Below are 16,206 nucleotides of genomic sequence, written 5' to 3'. Positions count from 1 at the left end.
AAATAGCATTTTTTTCTCACCCACATAAAGACAACTAAACTAAGGAGACAAGACGCTGCTTAATTGGTAACGTGTTTGGTCCACTGCTGACCTTCAAACCTAGCTGCCAACTGACAAGCAAATCTGTAAGGAATAAAACAACACAAACCTCAATTTTCTACATCAACTTAGACCTTAAGACAAAAAAAATCACACAAAGCAAGAGATGGTATATAATGCAAGTACATTGTGTGAAATAGCTAAATTGTCAAGATGAAAAAATAAGCAATAAAAATGTGTGGATGATGGGGCTTTATCGTTGTTAAATTGAATATTTCCTATAATGAAACTTTTAGATGCAATTTTCACAAAAATAACGCTACCGAACCGTCCGAAGAAAATGGCCTAATCTCATAAAGATTTTCTTTAGCTCCTCCCATTTAGCTCACTTTTATGACAGGTCATTGGCTGTCCGTGAGATATCACGTGACATTCTGCAGTCACAACTATACGCAAGCAGGGCGTGTATACATTGAAATAAACCGTTTAATGAGACGTGCGCGTTGTGATTTAAACCAAATAACGATTTTCATATAGTTATTTAAAATTACCTTTATTCCGAAACGTAAAATAAGTTCCACGATATGAGTTTTGACTGAATCTCATTGGTCGGTTGGATGCGATATGCAAATCCCTCCTAAAACGTCAGATCCTAAACTAGACCGCCATTTTTTCTTCAACAGGAAGGCGACAAAGCGGAATCACATTTATTTTCGTTCGCAGGTTGGTAAGCTTACTATTCTATACATCCACGCATCTTTCATTCTTGGTGCATTTAGAGAAAGTCATTGGTCACCATTTATGATAGTCGCCGTGTGTGTATATCGAGTGGCGGCTGAAAACCAGTGTGGGTACTGGGGAGCCCTCTGCTGCGGACTCACAAGATTCCCAGTGTAACCAGTACTGACACATCCTCTGGTTTAATGTAACCAGAACTGACCCATCATCTGATCACCATGTAACCAGTACTGACCATCCTCTGGTTTAATGTAACCAGTAGTGACCCATCCTCTGGTTTAATGTAACCAGTACCGACCCATCCTCTGGTTTAATGTAACCAGTACCCACCCATCCTCAGGTTTAATGTAACCAGTACTGACCCATCCTCTGGTTTAATGTAACCCGTACTGACCAATCCTCTGGTTTAATGTAACCCGTACTGACCAATCCTCTGGTTTAGTGTAACAGTACTGACAAATCCTCTGGGGTAAGGGCTGGTTTAAGCATCTGACACATCATTTGGTTATCAGTAAGTTATAGATCGCGAGTATATACATTTTGTCATAACATGATAATGTTACTGGATGTTACTTCAGACAGCACTATATATACACACCCAATACATAAACACCATCAGATAATATTGATAGGTTTGATTCAATAACAACTCGTTAGCCCAAACACGTGTGCAATCAGGATACATGTGATGTGCACAAAGTGGGCCGTAGTCATACGAATGGCTGGTCATAATATAGGTCATTTAATGTCACAACTCAAAGGCAAAGGACATGTGCTTTGTTCACTATCCAGATAGGCTAAAACGAATATTAACTGCAGATGTGCTGCATGAAAAAAAGTTAAATCTTTATTTTATGCATTGATTATGTTTGTCATATTGTTGATGATGAATACAGGTTGAGCGTACAGGGTTTTTTTAAGCACCCTGGTCTTTAGCAGGCATTTAATTTGTGCAAATCTTCTCTTGTAATTTACGCTAAACAGCCATACTATTTCCATGTACAAGTGGACATTAATCTCAGATTAAAGAAAACATTGTGGATTTGTTGACATACGATGCATATCCAAACAAAATCTTATATTAGAATGTGATTTAATGAGGTGGGGTTAGTGAGGTGTATTTATTTATTTAGATTATTAATAAATTATTGCGGGAATATTCATCCCGCAAACATGACATCATAATTATATTTTGGTGAACACAGTGTGTCAAAGTAAGGCTGTCTTTTTGCTTTAGAACCTTGTCTTAAAGACCTGCAGGTGTATATGAGATGACCAGAGTCTGGTCGTTCAAGTTCATCACTAGCAAGGTGGCCACTAAAGAAGTCAAAGATGGTCCAACTAAGAAGATCTTCCTCTACATCCAAAATGACAAACCTCTATCTTTCCCACTCCTCTACAGACTCCATTGATGAGTGGCTCTCTCTGGACTGGGTCTAGACAAGTGGGTTTCACACCGTGGTTCACGAAAAAAATAAATTGAATCAGAATTCCTGTCCCGTAGGTCCTGGATCCAATGTGGTCGTCCACATCTATTTGATTTACAGGTAGAGTCTAATGCTCTATGCTCTAAAAATCCACCACTGTATACCACCATAATTGTTGACTTTAATGAGTTGTTTCATACAGCTCAGATTGGGGTCATTTTTTTAAGTCTGCTCTTTAGTGACAGCATTTTTTAATAGCTGCTGCTATTATTTTTACAGGAGCCATACTTGGAGGGTTCAACGCCTTATATGTGTGTCTTCTCCCTACTGAGTTCCTCTTGTCCTCAGGGGCTTAGTGTTGGGGTATTGCCTTATATGGGCCTATAGACTAATGTCTAGCCTGTTGCAATATTTACACAGGCTACCAGGATTAACTGGGCCAATTACAATATCCACAATAGATGTACAATTCTGAAATGAATATGTATTGTAACACTAGAATGTCCTTGTTGCGTCACTGAAAATAAATATTATACATTATTTGTAGGGTATTCAATTTGATAATTTTCTGACTCACTCAATTTTCTGACTCATGAAGCAGTCACTAAAACATTTTATGCTCTATGTATTTATGAAATAGGCAAATGAATTGACTTCCACGGAAAAATTATGTATCAACTCCCAGTGGAAAATATTGAGAAGATCCGCAAGTCACGGAGGAAAGTGAAGAACATTCTGAGTGAACTAGGCCTTGAGGACTGCCAGAAGCTTCTCAAGGTAGGCTCCCCATGCAGGACATATGCAAGCTAAACAGTTCTTCTCAAAATTGGCATACTAGTTGCTTGTATTACATTAGAATTTAAATGATTTATTATTTCTATGCAAACGTTTTTTATTATTCCATACATCCTGTATGGATAATGTGTGATCCACATATGCCTATTCTTAACCAAAGAAGCAGAGCGCCTTCTAAAAAGGTTGTTTTGTTTCATTTGTCCTAATGATCCAGGCAACCAGTCTGTTGACCTTTTTATTTCCTATGTTATTGGAAGGTGCACTTAAGTTGTCCAAAGCTTTTTTTTTTTTTTGGACAATTTATTAAAAACAAAACCAGAAATGTATAGCATTTTCTCTCAGACCTAACAAATTCGAGCTCCAAATGTTCTACTTTATTGATAAACGCTTGGAAATTAAATTTCCACAGATTGTGTGGCATAAATCAGGAGAAAAGGGCATTAAAAAAGGTGTTTGACCCCATTGAACAGGATCTCCGTGAAAAGTCTGAGGACAACTTGGAGGACGAAGAGGCCTTTGAGAACACGGAATGGGAAGATTTCACGGAGGAGGACACTTACACAAAGAAAAAGGTAAGTGTGGCTTTGATCACTCACCTGAAAGGCAGAGGATTTAACTAAACTATGTGAACTCACTCACATAAAGACAACTAAACTAAGGAGACAGGACACTGCTGAAGTGGTAACGTGTTTGGTCCACTGCTGACCTTCAAACCTAGCTGCCAACTGACAAGCAAATCTGTAAGGAATAAAACAACACAAACCTCAATTTTCTACATCAACTTAGACCTTAAGACAAAAAAATATAACACAAAGAAACAAACAGAAAAATATAGGTACCTTTTTAGCGACCAGGAAAGGATTTATTTCTTTGTGTGAATTGACAATCCACCATGTCTACAGTTAGTATTTTGTCTTGTGAAGTCATTTAATTGTGGCAGTAATTATGTTTTCATTTTCTTTTTTTAAGTGGCCATATCGTTCCCAGATACTGTGCTGTGCATTGTGCAAGTATTCTACAAAAAACATCTTCACCTTCAAGGGCCATGTGTCGCGGTGCCACGACTATGAGTACTCAGCATGTGCCCTGGAGGCTTGCTCCGACTGCCACTACGTCGGCCACGCCAGGGCTCTCAGGAAACACGTTAGGTTCTTCCACACCTCCCCTAGCAGCCTCTCTTCACCCAACACGGCCACCAGAGAATGGCCTCAATCGTCACAGAAGGAGAAGTATCTCTGTCGGAGATGTGGGTACCCGAGCTCTTCCCTCACCGCCATCAAGAAGCACGTCATTCTCCGGCACCTCGAGAGCTTAGCCCAGCAGTTCATCGGCTACAAAATGCAACCATATGGGAAGATCTACATTTGCAAGATATGCAAGTCGAACATGGGAACTCTGGATCAGATGCTTCATCACATGTTGACGGAGCCAGTGCACACCTGGGTCAACTCACAGGTGCAAAAGTTGATCAGTGAAAACAAGAGTTCTATCCAACCGCCTAATGGGACCGGCATGTATTTAACATTCCCAAACATTGCTCCTAAAACTCAGACTCTTAGTAACAGACCTGTACTTGTTCCCAACATTGGCCAACATGGACAGAGAGTGGTAGCCTTGCAACAAGTTCATGGGACTGCTAACGGCACTACATTGATACGCACGCCTGGAACCAACCAGTCCTATCTATCTCCCCAGGCATCAGCTCTTGTTCAGCTAGCCCGTGCTGAGACTAAAGATTTGCTCCCACCTGGAACCTCTGTAGCCCTCCAAGGGTCGACGTCAGCCTCTGTCCAACAGGCACCGCGGTCCCTAGCTCCAGCCCAAGTGCAGTCGCTCCAGAACCTACAAGCCCAGCAAATGCTTCTGCCCAAGAGCCACTTGACGGGAACAGTGGGTGTGGCCCAAAAGGAGTCAAAAGACCAAACGACCCCACAGGGTACCATGATGACTTCTCAGTCATTACTCACTCACCTGATTCCCACCGGCAACAGGATAAATGGTTTACCTACATACACGTTTGCGCCACCTAGCGTGAACACTCCTCTCAAGCCAGTTGTGTCAGCTAACAACCCATCTCAGCAAACTAAGAAGTGGATCACCTGCCCACATTGCAATGAACTCTTCCCCTCTAATGTCTATGAGATGCACATGGAGATCGCCCACAGGACTAAATCCATAACGGCAAACTGTGAAAGTGTGGCTGTCAGGGCGCCCTTCCTTAAGAAAATGCCAGACAAAACTGTGAAATGCCTCATGTGCAAGATTCTTCTTTCAGAACAGGGTGTCATCCAGCACCTTCTACATGGCCTAAACTGTTTGTACTGCTCAGCTTTGTTCTTCTCGCTCACACAGCTCATCGACCATCTGAAGGAGCAGCACCCAAAAACCACTGCCAACTGTGACTTGCTGAGACGAGAGTACCGGGTGTACACGGACCGTTCAGGGCAAATCATGTTCCCTTATTTTGATATTACCACCACAGCACCGAAGGACCTCCTGGGAGACATGGAGATCAACCTTGTCCTGGTAACCAGTGCTCTGGACCTTATCTTTTTGAAAATGCTGCCCAGTAGTACCCATCCAGACATCTGCCAAGCTTCTGTGAAAATCAGCAGTGCATGCTGCCCCTTCTGCTATGAAAAGTTTCAGAACCCAGCCAAGCACCTTCAGCATTTGAAACAAAAGCACTTTGTGGCACCGACTGTCCATGCTATACTTAAGACTGAGGCCTTCAAGTGTGTATACTGCAATGGAGTGTACACAGGGAAGCTGACGCAGCAGGCTGTAATGCTGCACTTACAGCGGTGCCGCTCTTCACCAAAGAGGGTGCCAGAACCTCTGAGAATCTCTGCTGGAAATCAGGTGCCTGCTGGTGGCATGGCCATGCTTCAGCCTGTACCGACACAGAATGAACTGCCAAAGTTATTCTTGCAGATCCCACAACAGATTCACATGAAGCAAGTGCAAGCATTTACACCTGCCAAACCACCGGCACCTCTGACACCTGTTCCTACCGTCGACCCTCCAGAGACCAGTGAAGAGCAGCTCAGCACGAGGCGGCTGGAGGAGGCCTGGAGGCAGGTGGTGGAGACCAACCAGCGGGAGCGAGAACAAATGGCCGCAAAGTGCAAAAGGCGGAGAGAGGAGAAGATGGCGGCACGGATGCTCCCACCGTCTGCGAGCTCAGGCGTGAAGTTATTGTTGGAGCCGACTGTCTTAGAAGTCCAAGTGCCCTGGGAGCGCAAACAGTTCATTTTCCGATACTTTAACGTAAACCCTTACATCACCAAAGGCGAGTCGGAGGAGTTGTGCAAAAGGCTTAACCTCAACAAATCCGAGTTGGGTGCATATTTTGGGAATAGACGCACAAGGTGCTTGAAGAGCCTCAAGAGAACCACTGCCAAGGTGCTACTCGGTTTCAAGATGACCGAACTGAAAAAGGTCAAGCACAACCTGCTCATCCCCAAAAGTCATCTAGTGAATCCAGTGGAGAAGCTCATAGAGACGGGGCCCCGGACCAGACCCAGACCCAGAACCTCTGGGCAAGGCACTGACATGGATCGTAGTGATGCAGGTCTACAATCACAAAAAAAGGCAGAATCCAACCTTACTCATGAAACAAAAGCGACCGTCACTGGCGAGGTAGAGGAAATGGAGACCTAAGGAACTGATTACTTCGCATTTATGTGGGAGCACATGCGGTTTGTTTCCTGACATCTCTAACTGAGTGTGGTGTCTTTGGAGTTGCCTTCTCAGACTCCGATAATAAGGATCATATATTTACTTGGTTTTAAGTGCAGCGCTGTACTGTTAAGGAAAAATACAGAATAGACCAAGTCTATCCGGTATAATGTAGTTAATGTCAGTTAACAGCCGATACCTTCAACTTGGCCTGAAGGTAATCTTCATGTGAACTTTGAAAAAGTATACTGAAAATGACATTTACATTAAGCTTACACATTCTACAAGCACACATTTATGGCATTGTCTTTCTCCCATTAGTGTGTTCTAAACTCTTTGTTCAATATTGTGTATAAAACCATTCTTACTTCCCTCAGTTACAGCTTCGTTCATCCAGTTCCCTTTCTTTAACTGAAGCGCAATTAATGTACAGATCATTAGCTTAAAACAATACTATTACCTAATTCACGTGAGGTAAGCACCTGTTTTTTTTGGCAGACTAGTTTGCATGTGCTTTTTGTATAATGCGGTCTATAAAAAAAATACAACAAAATAAGTTCGCTGTTTTGACATTAGCCCAACTTACATACATTTCCATTGTGAAGATGTGTTAAAGTGTTAACATTGTGTTGCTATTGACTGTCCTGTTGTCTAAAACTGTTAAACAGTGGGTTTTTGTACTGTACCTACCTTGTTTTTTTTATTCCATATATTGATACCATATTGGGGATGGCAGTGCTTCTGATTGTGTAAGAGGTGGTTCTGTGATGTAATAAAAAGATTTGCATTAAAGCACAAATGAAGGCTTCTTTTATCATAACGGTATTTTTGTAACCTGTGCAGGTGGGATCATTTGTTTTGCAAGCAGTCCCTCAGTAGACATGCCATTGAATAAAATGACCTGGTATGAAGACCATGTATTCAAGGTAAATTGGCAGTTTTCTTCCCATGTATTTATTTAAGACATAATTTGTAAACATTCAATTTGAAACTGTGCTTAGAGAGATTTGGTCAAGGACAGAGGGTCCACTGTAATTGTTAGTTTCAACTGCTTCAATCTTCTTAAGGTACCCCACAGGAAGACTGTGCTGCTTGGCCCCCATACACACCACCTAAAAGAAGCATACAGGATTAAAGTACATGTGTTGAAGACAAACTCAATAAAACATAACAAAAAATTGATTCTTAAAATTCTCTGCACCCCCCAACAGATAAGTCCAGAAATGACCCATTGGTCACTGGAGTAGGACTCAGTGTCACCTGTTTATACTGCGGTGCGGGAGGACAGACGTGGAATCCTGTCATCTGATAGGTCCTACAGCACACGTCACCCTCATCTGTCTCCACATTCACCTCCATAGGAGAATAGATCCCGCGGTCCACCCCTTCTTGGCTAAAGACACACATAGATAACGAATGTTAAGGCTGTCTTTACTTAGTGTTCACAAGAAAAATAGATATTTCAAACATTTTGTAGGGCCTATGTATAGCAACAGGCTGCCCATTTTTTGAATCCATGACCACTCCTTTAGTTGGAAACAGACATAACCACAGGATGTTATTAGGGTTACAAAGATGCGTGGGGAACCAGATACCCACAAAATAATTAAATTGGGATCGCAAGAGTTTTCTGACCTGAAATGGGTTCACCGGCAGGTCACAGGTCAAAAAGAATTAGAAGTAACTGGAATGGTACTAGGTTATGTGAACGCTATTAAAAAACGAATAAACATTCTGGTCAGATGTGTGAATGTGTCTCACTTGTCCAGGCTGGGCCTGTCCTCATCGCTCATAGACCACACCACTCCCCACACTTCTTCACCGGGACAGAAGGAAATGTGGGCCACTCCGCCATGCCATTGGTTAGTGACATGTTCTGCCCACAGACCAAACCTCATCACATAGTCCTGCAAGAAGAAGTGCCGTGTAATACAAATGTTGAACATATGCAACAGTACAACTTTTGCATAAGTCAGTATGTTGTTTTGTTGAGGCTTGCCGTTTCTCGTTTCAGTCAAAACGATTTGACCATTTTCTCCTAAAAACCAACTAGTGCGGACAATCACTAAGCGTCACTAAGTTTTCCTTTGAAGTGCCTACTGATTATTCCAGGGATAAAACATTTTTTCTTAAATAAGCCCTTACTATAGCCTGCTTTGAATTGAAGTTAAATAGTTCAGTAGTCAACATTCCATAGGCCTAGTGGATTGGACATTGTTAAAGTCAATAAGAGATTGGTTTTGCCTGTGGTTAGGGTAATTTAGGTAATTAAAGCTGAACATTTCTCAACTTTTTGACGCAGGCCACGGAGCCAAATGGACGGACGGACCCACAATGCATTTCGCGAGGGCCCCATGCAAAGTCAATGAGATCCGTCGACGGACGGAGGTAGTGTGAACAAGCCCTGATGTTATGATCTTTTTCACACTCGTATCTTACAACACGCCCCCAGTCCTTCACTGGGGCGAAGGGGCGATTGATCGGACAGCGCCATGCACGGATGCGTAATGCATTAACTTGAGAGGATACAGTTAGCCATTTTCTGATTTAATAAGTTAACTATCTTAGAGTTTTGAGCTAAGTTTTCTTGGCAAATATAATTTTGCTCAGTTTTTCTGATTTAACATGAAAACTAAAAAAATCAATTTCACCTCCCGGCCTCCGTAGTCCCTCGCATGCGCAGAACCAAGAACGAAGTGAACATATGAATTGTTTGTTAAAGCGGACATTCGCGGATTGATGTTATTACTGGTCATTCAGTACATTTAGCATGTTGTCGAGACTGCTCAGTTAAATGATGAGCATCATTGTGCCTTACGGGAAGACTATGGACATATGGAGGCTGACGTTAGTTAGTGCACATACCTATAAAGTCAAGCCCAGTATGCCATTTCGACCCAGAATACGATGCGATACCATACATTTCAATTCAGTTTCTAGCCGGCTTTTTTCCCGTTACTTGTCATATATCAATCATTTCCTTTAACTGGTTTGGCTGTACAGTACAGGCAGTGCAAAGCGTCTAGTTTACCCTATTAGTTATTGTAACCGAGCTACAGGTCAATGAAGCAGCTTTTACCTTCAGTCGACCAGTGCATCGAAACGTGGCGGAAGGATTGGCCATTTGCAATCTCTCCTTCAATAAATTGCTTCCGAATGCAAAATACATGAATCTCCCGGTGCCAGACATCATTCATCGTATACTGCTGTCCAACTGCGCATCACGTGCTGCGCAAAGGGCACACACACCCTGCGGTCCTCAGAAATGTTCCCAAGTTGAGCCTCCTCCGCTGGGGAAGAAATAGAGTGCGTGCTTGTGAAAGGCGGCAGCCTATTGTTTAAACAGATTGGGCTGAGCTTTCTCCGTCACCATCAGCCAGTGGTACCATCTCAATACATCAGTCTGTGATAACACAGAACGCTGTGCGCACCAAAGTGGTCCGTCAGCTTTTGGGGATGGTTCCTTTGGCTCAGACCTTTTCTAGCCACCCAACATACGCATTAAACCGAATGTGGGGTTAATTCGTCAGGATGATCTCCAGGTAGGGATATGTTGCTCGATGCGTTCCACATGTCGCTTTCAGCAACAACTGTGGCGCATGCTTAAAACAAAACCTAATCTGAGGATTTGGTAGGGCTCCAGTTCATATCTTTGGGAGTGAGTTCCCATAAATTTGTTCCGGATTAAATAAATTACTTTAGTTGGCACACGTGGAAATGACACTGTACACCACAGATCAATCATCAGTTATCAGTTGGATTTTGTGGCTGAAGTCAGTTTTCCACTCCTACATATTTTGATTGGTTAAGCCGTTAGATCCTATTGCTCGGGGTATGTGGACCAGCACATGTACTTTACATTAAGTATGAGAAATTGTATTTTCATTCTTATAATAAAAAGTCCGTAACCAGTGGCGGCTAGTGATCAAAAATGTTGGTGGGGCACAGTAATAGACAGGCGGTCCGGGGTTCCCCCCCCCCCCCCCATAAACCTGTTTAAATTTAATAGATTTGATTTCCTGTATTCTGGTGCATTTTGGGGATGGCCACTAACTATTTACCTACTATTCATTCAGATTCATAGCCTACATCCTGACTTGCAGGGCCTGGACAAGCTTACACTGCATATACAGACCTACTTTATGGCCATTCCACCAGCCATTGCTATTTGACCCATTAATATTATTCTAATATTGAGACAAATCATGATCACAGTCCTATAGCGTCTATTTTTTGTGAGTCTCAATGTCTACTACAAATGCAGTTAGAAATTTGGGACAGTTGCTTCATTTTGTTTATGTTACAGGCCGAAAGACTAAATTAATATGTAACTTACTTGCTCCTTTTAAGTATAACATTGCTTGGGGAGTCCAATTCCTCCACTGAAAAGGGTGGAAAGTGCTTACAACTCTCTGCTAGTTAGCGATCTCTCTTCTCAGGCGCCCCTGACTTGGAGGAGGGCTTTATTTCGAATGACCAATAACTAGCCTAGCCCAAGTCATTGACGTTCAGACGCATTTAAATGGTTGCTGGCAGTGACAAGTATATCACACAAATAAACTAGGATAAACGCTATGTATTTGTGTTGATTTATTTCGTATTGATAATAGTTGATTAATAGTCGGCAGATATATTCAAGTGAATATTTCACGGAGGGGCGCTGCCATAGCGCCCTCTATTGAACCACCGCCACTGTCCGTAACAATCCAATACCAATGATGAAAATATATCCATTCAATTACAGTAACGATTTGTAGTCCAAACAAGTGTTTCTTCATCACCAGGTAGTTTGTCAACGATGACGGTTGGTAGGTAAACCGTCACTCCTGAAACACACCTTATTCTTTAACTTCATGGTACCGATTTTCATAACTTTTAGTGAAATTTCATGCATCCAAGGCCAATGTAATGACTATAGGCCAAAAAATAAACCCCCAACCTATAGAATGACCAACTGCATAAATACATCATAAAATAAATCCAAGACAAACGTTTCTGTGTTCAAGGAGAACATTTTAATATACAAAATAGGAAAAACAAAAACAAAAAAAATAATCACATGGATTTCACACATTCCTTGTGTTAAAAAAACAGAAGATAGTCCTGTACAAACAGTGAGGCGACGGCAAAGAAGTGCATCGCTGTGGTGTTCATCTCCTGGGTCCCCCGCGTCCCCGGCCCCTGCCTCTGCCACGCCCACGACCTCTGCCTCGGCCCCGACCAGCCACTGGGATAAACAGAGGATAATGAAAGGGTTAGGAAGCAGGAACACACAGATGCTGACCACACTACAAGTCCAATTGGCGGTTCCTGATTAACAGGAGCACCCTCGTTCAATCTCATAAACGCACAAAGAAACATGGTTAACGCTGCAGCAAATGCTATGCATAATGGTGCATAATGGTATCCCATGGTGACACAATTCAGAGGCCTTCCAAATGTGAACCGCTTTCCCTTTGAAAAAGGTTTTAATTATTCTAAATTGTTCTTGTATGCAAAGCAATGCGTTTTAAAAGTTCTCAAATTATTAATGACAAATTTCCTTTGGAGTGCAGGCACCCGGGCTAAACAAGGTGAAACAAGATTCACTCATTCTTTTAATTAATCTGATGTGTTGGGCTGAATCAGCTAACTAGGGCTGCATTACAGTATGAATGATCAGATCTGTATATTGTTCATTATTGTAGAACATACGAAATGGGCAAACTTCATACTGACGAAGGAGCTGAACTCTCCATCACTGACATCTAGCGCTGAGCCCGAAGATTTGCTCATTAGGCAAGTATTCAAAACTCATCTCAAATGTACCGTTTTGCTATTTAAAAATCTGAAAATGCTTTACGGTTTTAGGCCTATTTCGGAACAGCAGATAGTGAAGGTTGCAACTCTGGAAAATCTCAGGGATAACGCAAAAACAATTATAAACTGTCTGAGAAAGCTTCACGTCTTCTTTGAGTGGAGCCAACAAGATAGCCTAGCCCAGCATACGGCAGTACTACATTGTATTGTAGTTTAGCTTTTTAACACTAGTAATAAAAATAAAAAAGATGATAGGTTGATACAAAATAAATAGATTCTGCAGCAGTGATGTCTGCCAACTCCAATTCATACGTTTGTAAGTACAATAAGCATTAATAATTGAGATTTTTGATAAGAGACTGCAGATAAGTTGTTTTTCTCTACCTATCAAGCAAGGGGTCCGTGTGTGTAGTGTATGCATGTTTGAATGTCTCTCTTTGCATTTGTATGGCTGGAGACCCGACCAACTTCTGTCGACCTAGGCCCACTGATTCAGCATTTAATAAGAACAAACTTTGAATCAAAACCAACACCCAGTGAGCTCCGTGCACAGACCCCAGCATGTCATAGACTACGTGGGCAACAGGCGTACACAAGCCGGGGTTCATAGTCTTCTTCATCGGTTACTGTTCTTAGTGAACGAGTATATATTACTGTTACATTACAACCAAACCTTTCCTTATTTCACTGGATTGGAATGAGCGATGGATAGCCTACACAGGAACACTCATCGCAAATTAAAATTGTGTCCATTTATTGAAAGCTTTTGCAGCCAAATGAGGCACAGACTCAAGCATTACTAGAGAATGCAGCCAAATCATCTCAGGGGTATTGCCCAGAATTCAAGAAAATGCAGAGTGTCACGTTATAACCTGTTCCAGCACGCATGTTTTGAACGGGCACTGTGCAATAGTTATATTGAAATGCTATATATTAACGCCAATATCTTATTGACCGCAAGTTTGGAATATTTTATGCCTTCAGAGCCTCACAAATCCATATTATACACCACAACAGGATTTAAAAAGTTATTTGTATTTGACTGAGCAATTAGTACATTTTTACCATCACTCCATTCAAAATGTCTCCATGTTTGAAAATCCAATAGAATCCCAACAATTTCCAAGACTGTTTCACCTCTGAGTGCTGGTTTAATCTGAATAATCAACAAGTACCTGCTCATAGAGCCATTGACATTATATGCCTCATATCTAAGACATTAGAGGAACAGGCACAGGGCATTAAAGTCTCAACAGTCTAAACTCTCAACAATTGTTTCCAAATGTAATATACAGTAGGGATGTACGGTATAAACGGTTTAGAAAGTACATCAATTTGCGCTACGGTATGGATTTTGAAGTTACCGTGACACTGGTGACGTACAGTGTTGTGTGTAACGCGTTACAAAGTTAGTAACGTGTTAACAGTTACGCAACTACTTTTTCTTGTAAAAAGTAAATTACGTGTAACTACTGTAAATATAGTAACAAAGCGAACAAAACGTTCCTTTTTCAAGTCGGCACAACGTTACTTTTCCCGGGGACAGATTTGACACCAATACTGCATTCTCAGGCAGTATGCTATTTATAATAGTCCCTTCACAAGCTCTCATTCCACACCGTATGAGACAGACGCTGGTAGCATGAAGCTGTCTCTGCATCTCAGACATCGCTTCCGCAGGCAAATTTTTCAAAGCCAGTCCTTATGTCAAAAAAAAAGCCAGCGGCAGAATGAGACAACGAACGCTGTCACTGTTTACCTCTATTACTTTAAATTGTAAGGACATGCTTCCCTTTCAAAATGTCGATAGAAAGGGCTATGAAGAAATGGTCTAAACAATCGTCGGCAGGGTGGAACAAGTGGAGAAAGAATTTCATTCTATTAAACATTAGGGTTTTTCAGAGCTGGAAGTAACTTGAGAAAAGTTTTTCAATTTGTTCTATGCAGTTTTGCTGCCTAAACAGTATTTTACCCCTTCAGAAGCATTTGTATCGAAATTAGATGATACAATTAACATACCGTGAAATGATACCGTTACCGTATATGCCTCAAATCATACCGTGATAATAGATTTTTGTTCATACCGTACAGCCCTAACATACGGTCAGAAACGGTTACTCAAGCACAAATGTTGTTTAATTCTCTACATGCAACTCAAACCATTTCTTGATTGAAGGGGTAGTCTTGAGAGTTGTGGCGGTTTGCTGATGAATCAATAAGAAAGGGGAGGGGAACCAGAGCACCGGTGAGCTCTTCAGACATGGCTCACCTGCTTCCCTCTTCTTGGACTTGACCTTGGGCTCGATGTCCACCAGCAGGGTGTCCAGTGGCAGGCTGTCGGGCAGGATGAAGTACCGGATGTTATTGCCGCGGATACTCAGAGACTCCAGCTGTGTGGGCTCCCGGTTCTTCAGAGTCATCTTTACCGCCTTCAGGTGAGTGTTCATGCTCACATCGACACCTGAGGGGCAGAACACAAGAGATCAGGGAAGGCTCTGAGCTGAATATCAACCATTACGCATGAGAGTTGCATTGCATGGGTGAACCCGGAAGTGAATGGTCTGCTCCTATCCAATGGGAGGTCCTCACCTGTGATGGTGCCGTGGACCTGGGTTCCATTCTTCAGTTCAATGGTGACCGTCTCATGGCTGAGCTTCATCAAAAACCTGTTCATTGCAATAAGGGTTGATCAGATCATTTGTTCGCTATGCTGGTCTTGGAATCTGTGAGATTGTTATGCATTGTTCAATATGTGTCGTTAGCATTAAGCTAAACATAGATCATAGTAGGGTAGGAGCATTACTGTAAAGTGTAACGTTTTTTCGTTTACTTTGAATACGGTCTGAGGGAATGAGAACAGGCAAAAGGTCCCTTCTATAAACAATTCTTCACATCTTGGTGCACTTCAAAGCTAGCACCAGCGTTTTACACGGCGAGAAAAACAACGAAAATGCCCTCGTAAAATACTGTGGAGATACACATTAAACGAAATCTGTCGATTCCATTCTTTAACTGGATCCATCCTGAACCACAATGCGTTAATTAATGAAGTTAAGAACACACTAGAGAGCCCTCCATTCATCCGAAGCTTCCCGCCTCTGGGCTCCTTTTAGAATCCAATGCCATCCTACAGGATCGGTCACTAACATCAACCGCAAATTACATGAATCGATACAGGTTGACAAATAAGCATCACTTACCGGACAAGTTTCATGACGGTGATGGATTCTGGAAAAAAATCCTCCACCTAGTATTAAAAAATTACAGCGCTTAAGAAGGCCGACGTTGTGTATGAAATACGTTCCGTCGCAGGGGTCTGTCGTCATCAGTTGGGCGACACAGACAGGAGAATAAATAGTGGACATCGCCGCCTAGCGGGACAACGGTGACGTCTCAGTCCCGCCTAAAACCGACAGAGATCCAAAGGGCCGTTATGGTTCACGCTAACTCAGTAGAGCATCTGGAATCAAGGGTTAAAATGTATTTGTTTAGGCAGTACAGTAAAAGTCAGTTATGGAATTAAATCATTCAATTATTTTGATCTCTTTTATTGAGAGCAATCTTTGCACTGAAACTTTCTTTAACAGTAGGCCTACTGGGCACAGATCAAATATTGGCTCTAGTCTTCTTGATTGATTGGGAATGTAGGTACAATCTATGGAAGTTCAATCAACACTGGTGTGTACAGTCGTGGTAGAGCATGGATGAGGAAGGATTCCTTGACAAT

The 16,206-nt window shown here is 42.1% G+C and overlaps 3 protein-coding genes across 6 annotated transcripts; 1 reads left to right on the top strand and 2 right to left on the bottom strand.

Moving 5' to 3' along the window:
- Positions 1-707: 707 nt before the first annotated feature.
- adnp2b (ADNP homeobox 2b) lies at positions 708-7,479 on the top strand. Of its 4 annotated transcripts, none has more exons than XM_079749425.1 (5): positions 708-762; positions 2,180-2,324; positions 2,845-2,981; positions 3,470-3,571; positions 3,969-7,479. In XM_079749425.1, exons 3-5 carry the CDS (start codon positions 2,874-2,876, stop codon positions 6,660-6,662), a joined length of 2,904 nt encoding a protein of 967 aa, XP_079605551.1. In that variant the 5' UTR covers positions 708-762; positions 2,180-2,324; positions 2,845-2,873; the 3' UTR covers positions 6,663-7,479. The 4 variants fall into 4 exon arrangements, with proteins under 4 accessions (XP_079605551.1, XP_079605552.1, XP_079605554.1 ...); XM_079749426.1 differs by having other exon boundaries at positions 2,484-2,981; XM_079749428.1 differs by having other exon boundaries at positions 724-762; positions 2,180-2,221.
- Positions 7,480-7,643: 164 nt separating this feature from the next.
- Positions 7,644-9,946, bottom strand: ggcta (gamma-glutamylcyclotransferase a). Its single transcript, XM_079749720.1, has 4 exons — positions 9,760-9,946; positions 8,442-8,587; positions 7,941-8,073; positions 7,644-7,792 (listed from the first exon to the last, which is right to left on the bottom strand). The coding sequence occupies exons 1-4, from the start codon at positions 9,871-9,873 to the stop codon at positions 7,661-7,663; spliced, it is 525 nt and encodes a 174-aa protein (XP_079605846.1). The 5' UTR covers positions 9,874-9,946; the 3' UTR covers positions 7,644-7,660.
- A 1,732-nt stretch (positions 9,947-11,678) lies between these two features.
- On the bottom strand, positions 11,679-15,841 carry snrpd1 (small nuclear ribonucleoprotein D1 polypeptide). Its single transcript, XM_079750128.1, has 4 exons — positions 15,680-15,841; positions 15,069-15,145; positions 14,749-14,940; positions 11,679-11,907 (listed from the first exon to the last, which is right to left on the bottom strand). The coding sequence occupies exons 1-4, from the start codon at positions 15,691-15,693 to the stop codon at positions 11,831-11,833; spliced, it is 360 nt and encodes a 119-aa protein (XP_079606254.1). The 5' UTR covers positions 15,694-15,841; the 3' UTR covers positions 11,679-11,830.
- Between the last annotated feature and the right edge of the window lie 365 nt (positions 15,842-16,206).

This window comes from Pollachius pollachius, assembly GCF_949987615.1.
Source record: "Pollachius pollachius genome assembly, chromosome: 13".
Taxonomy (NCBI): Eukaryota; Metazoa; Chordata; class Actinopteri; order Gadiformes; family Gadidae; genus Pollachius; species Pollachius pollachius.
This window is presented reverse-complemented; position numbering and strand designations above follow the sequence as displayed.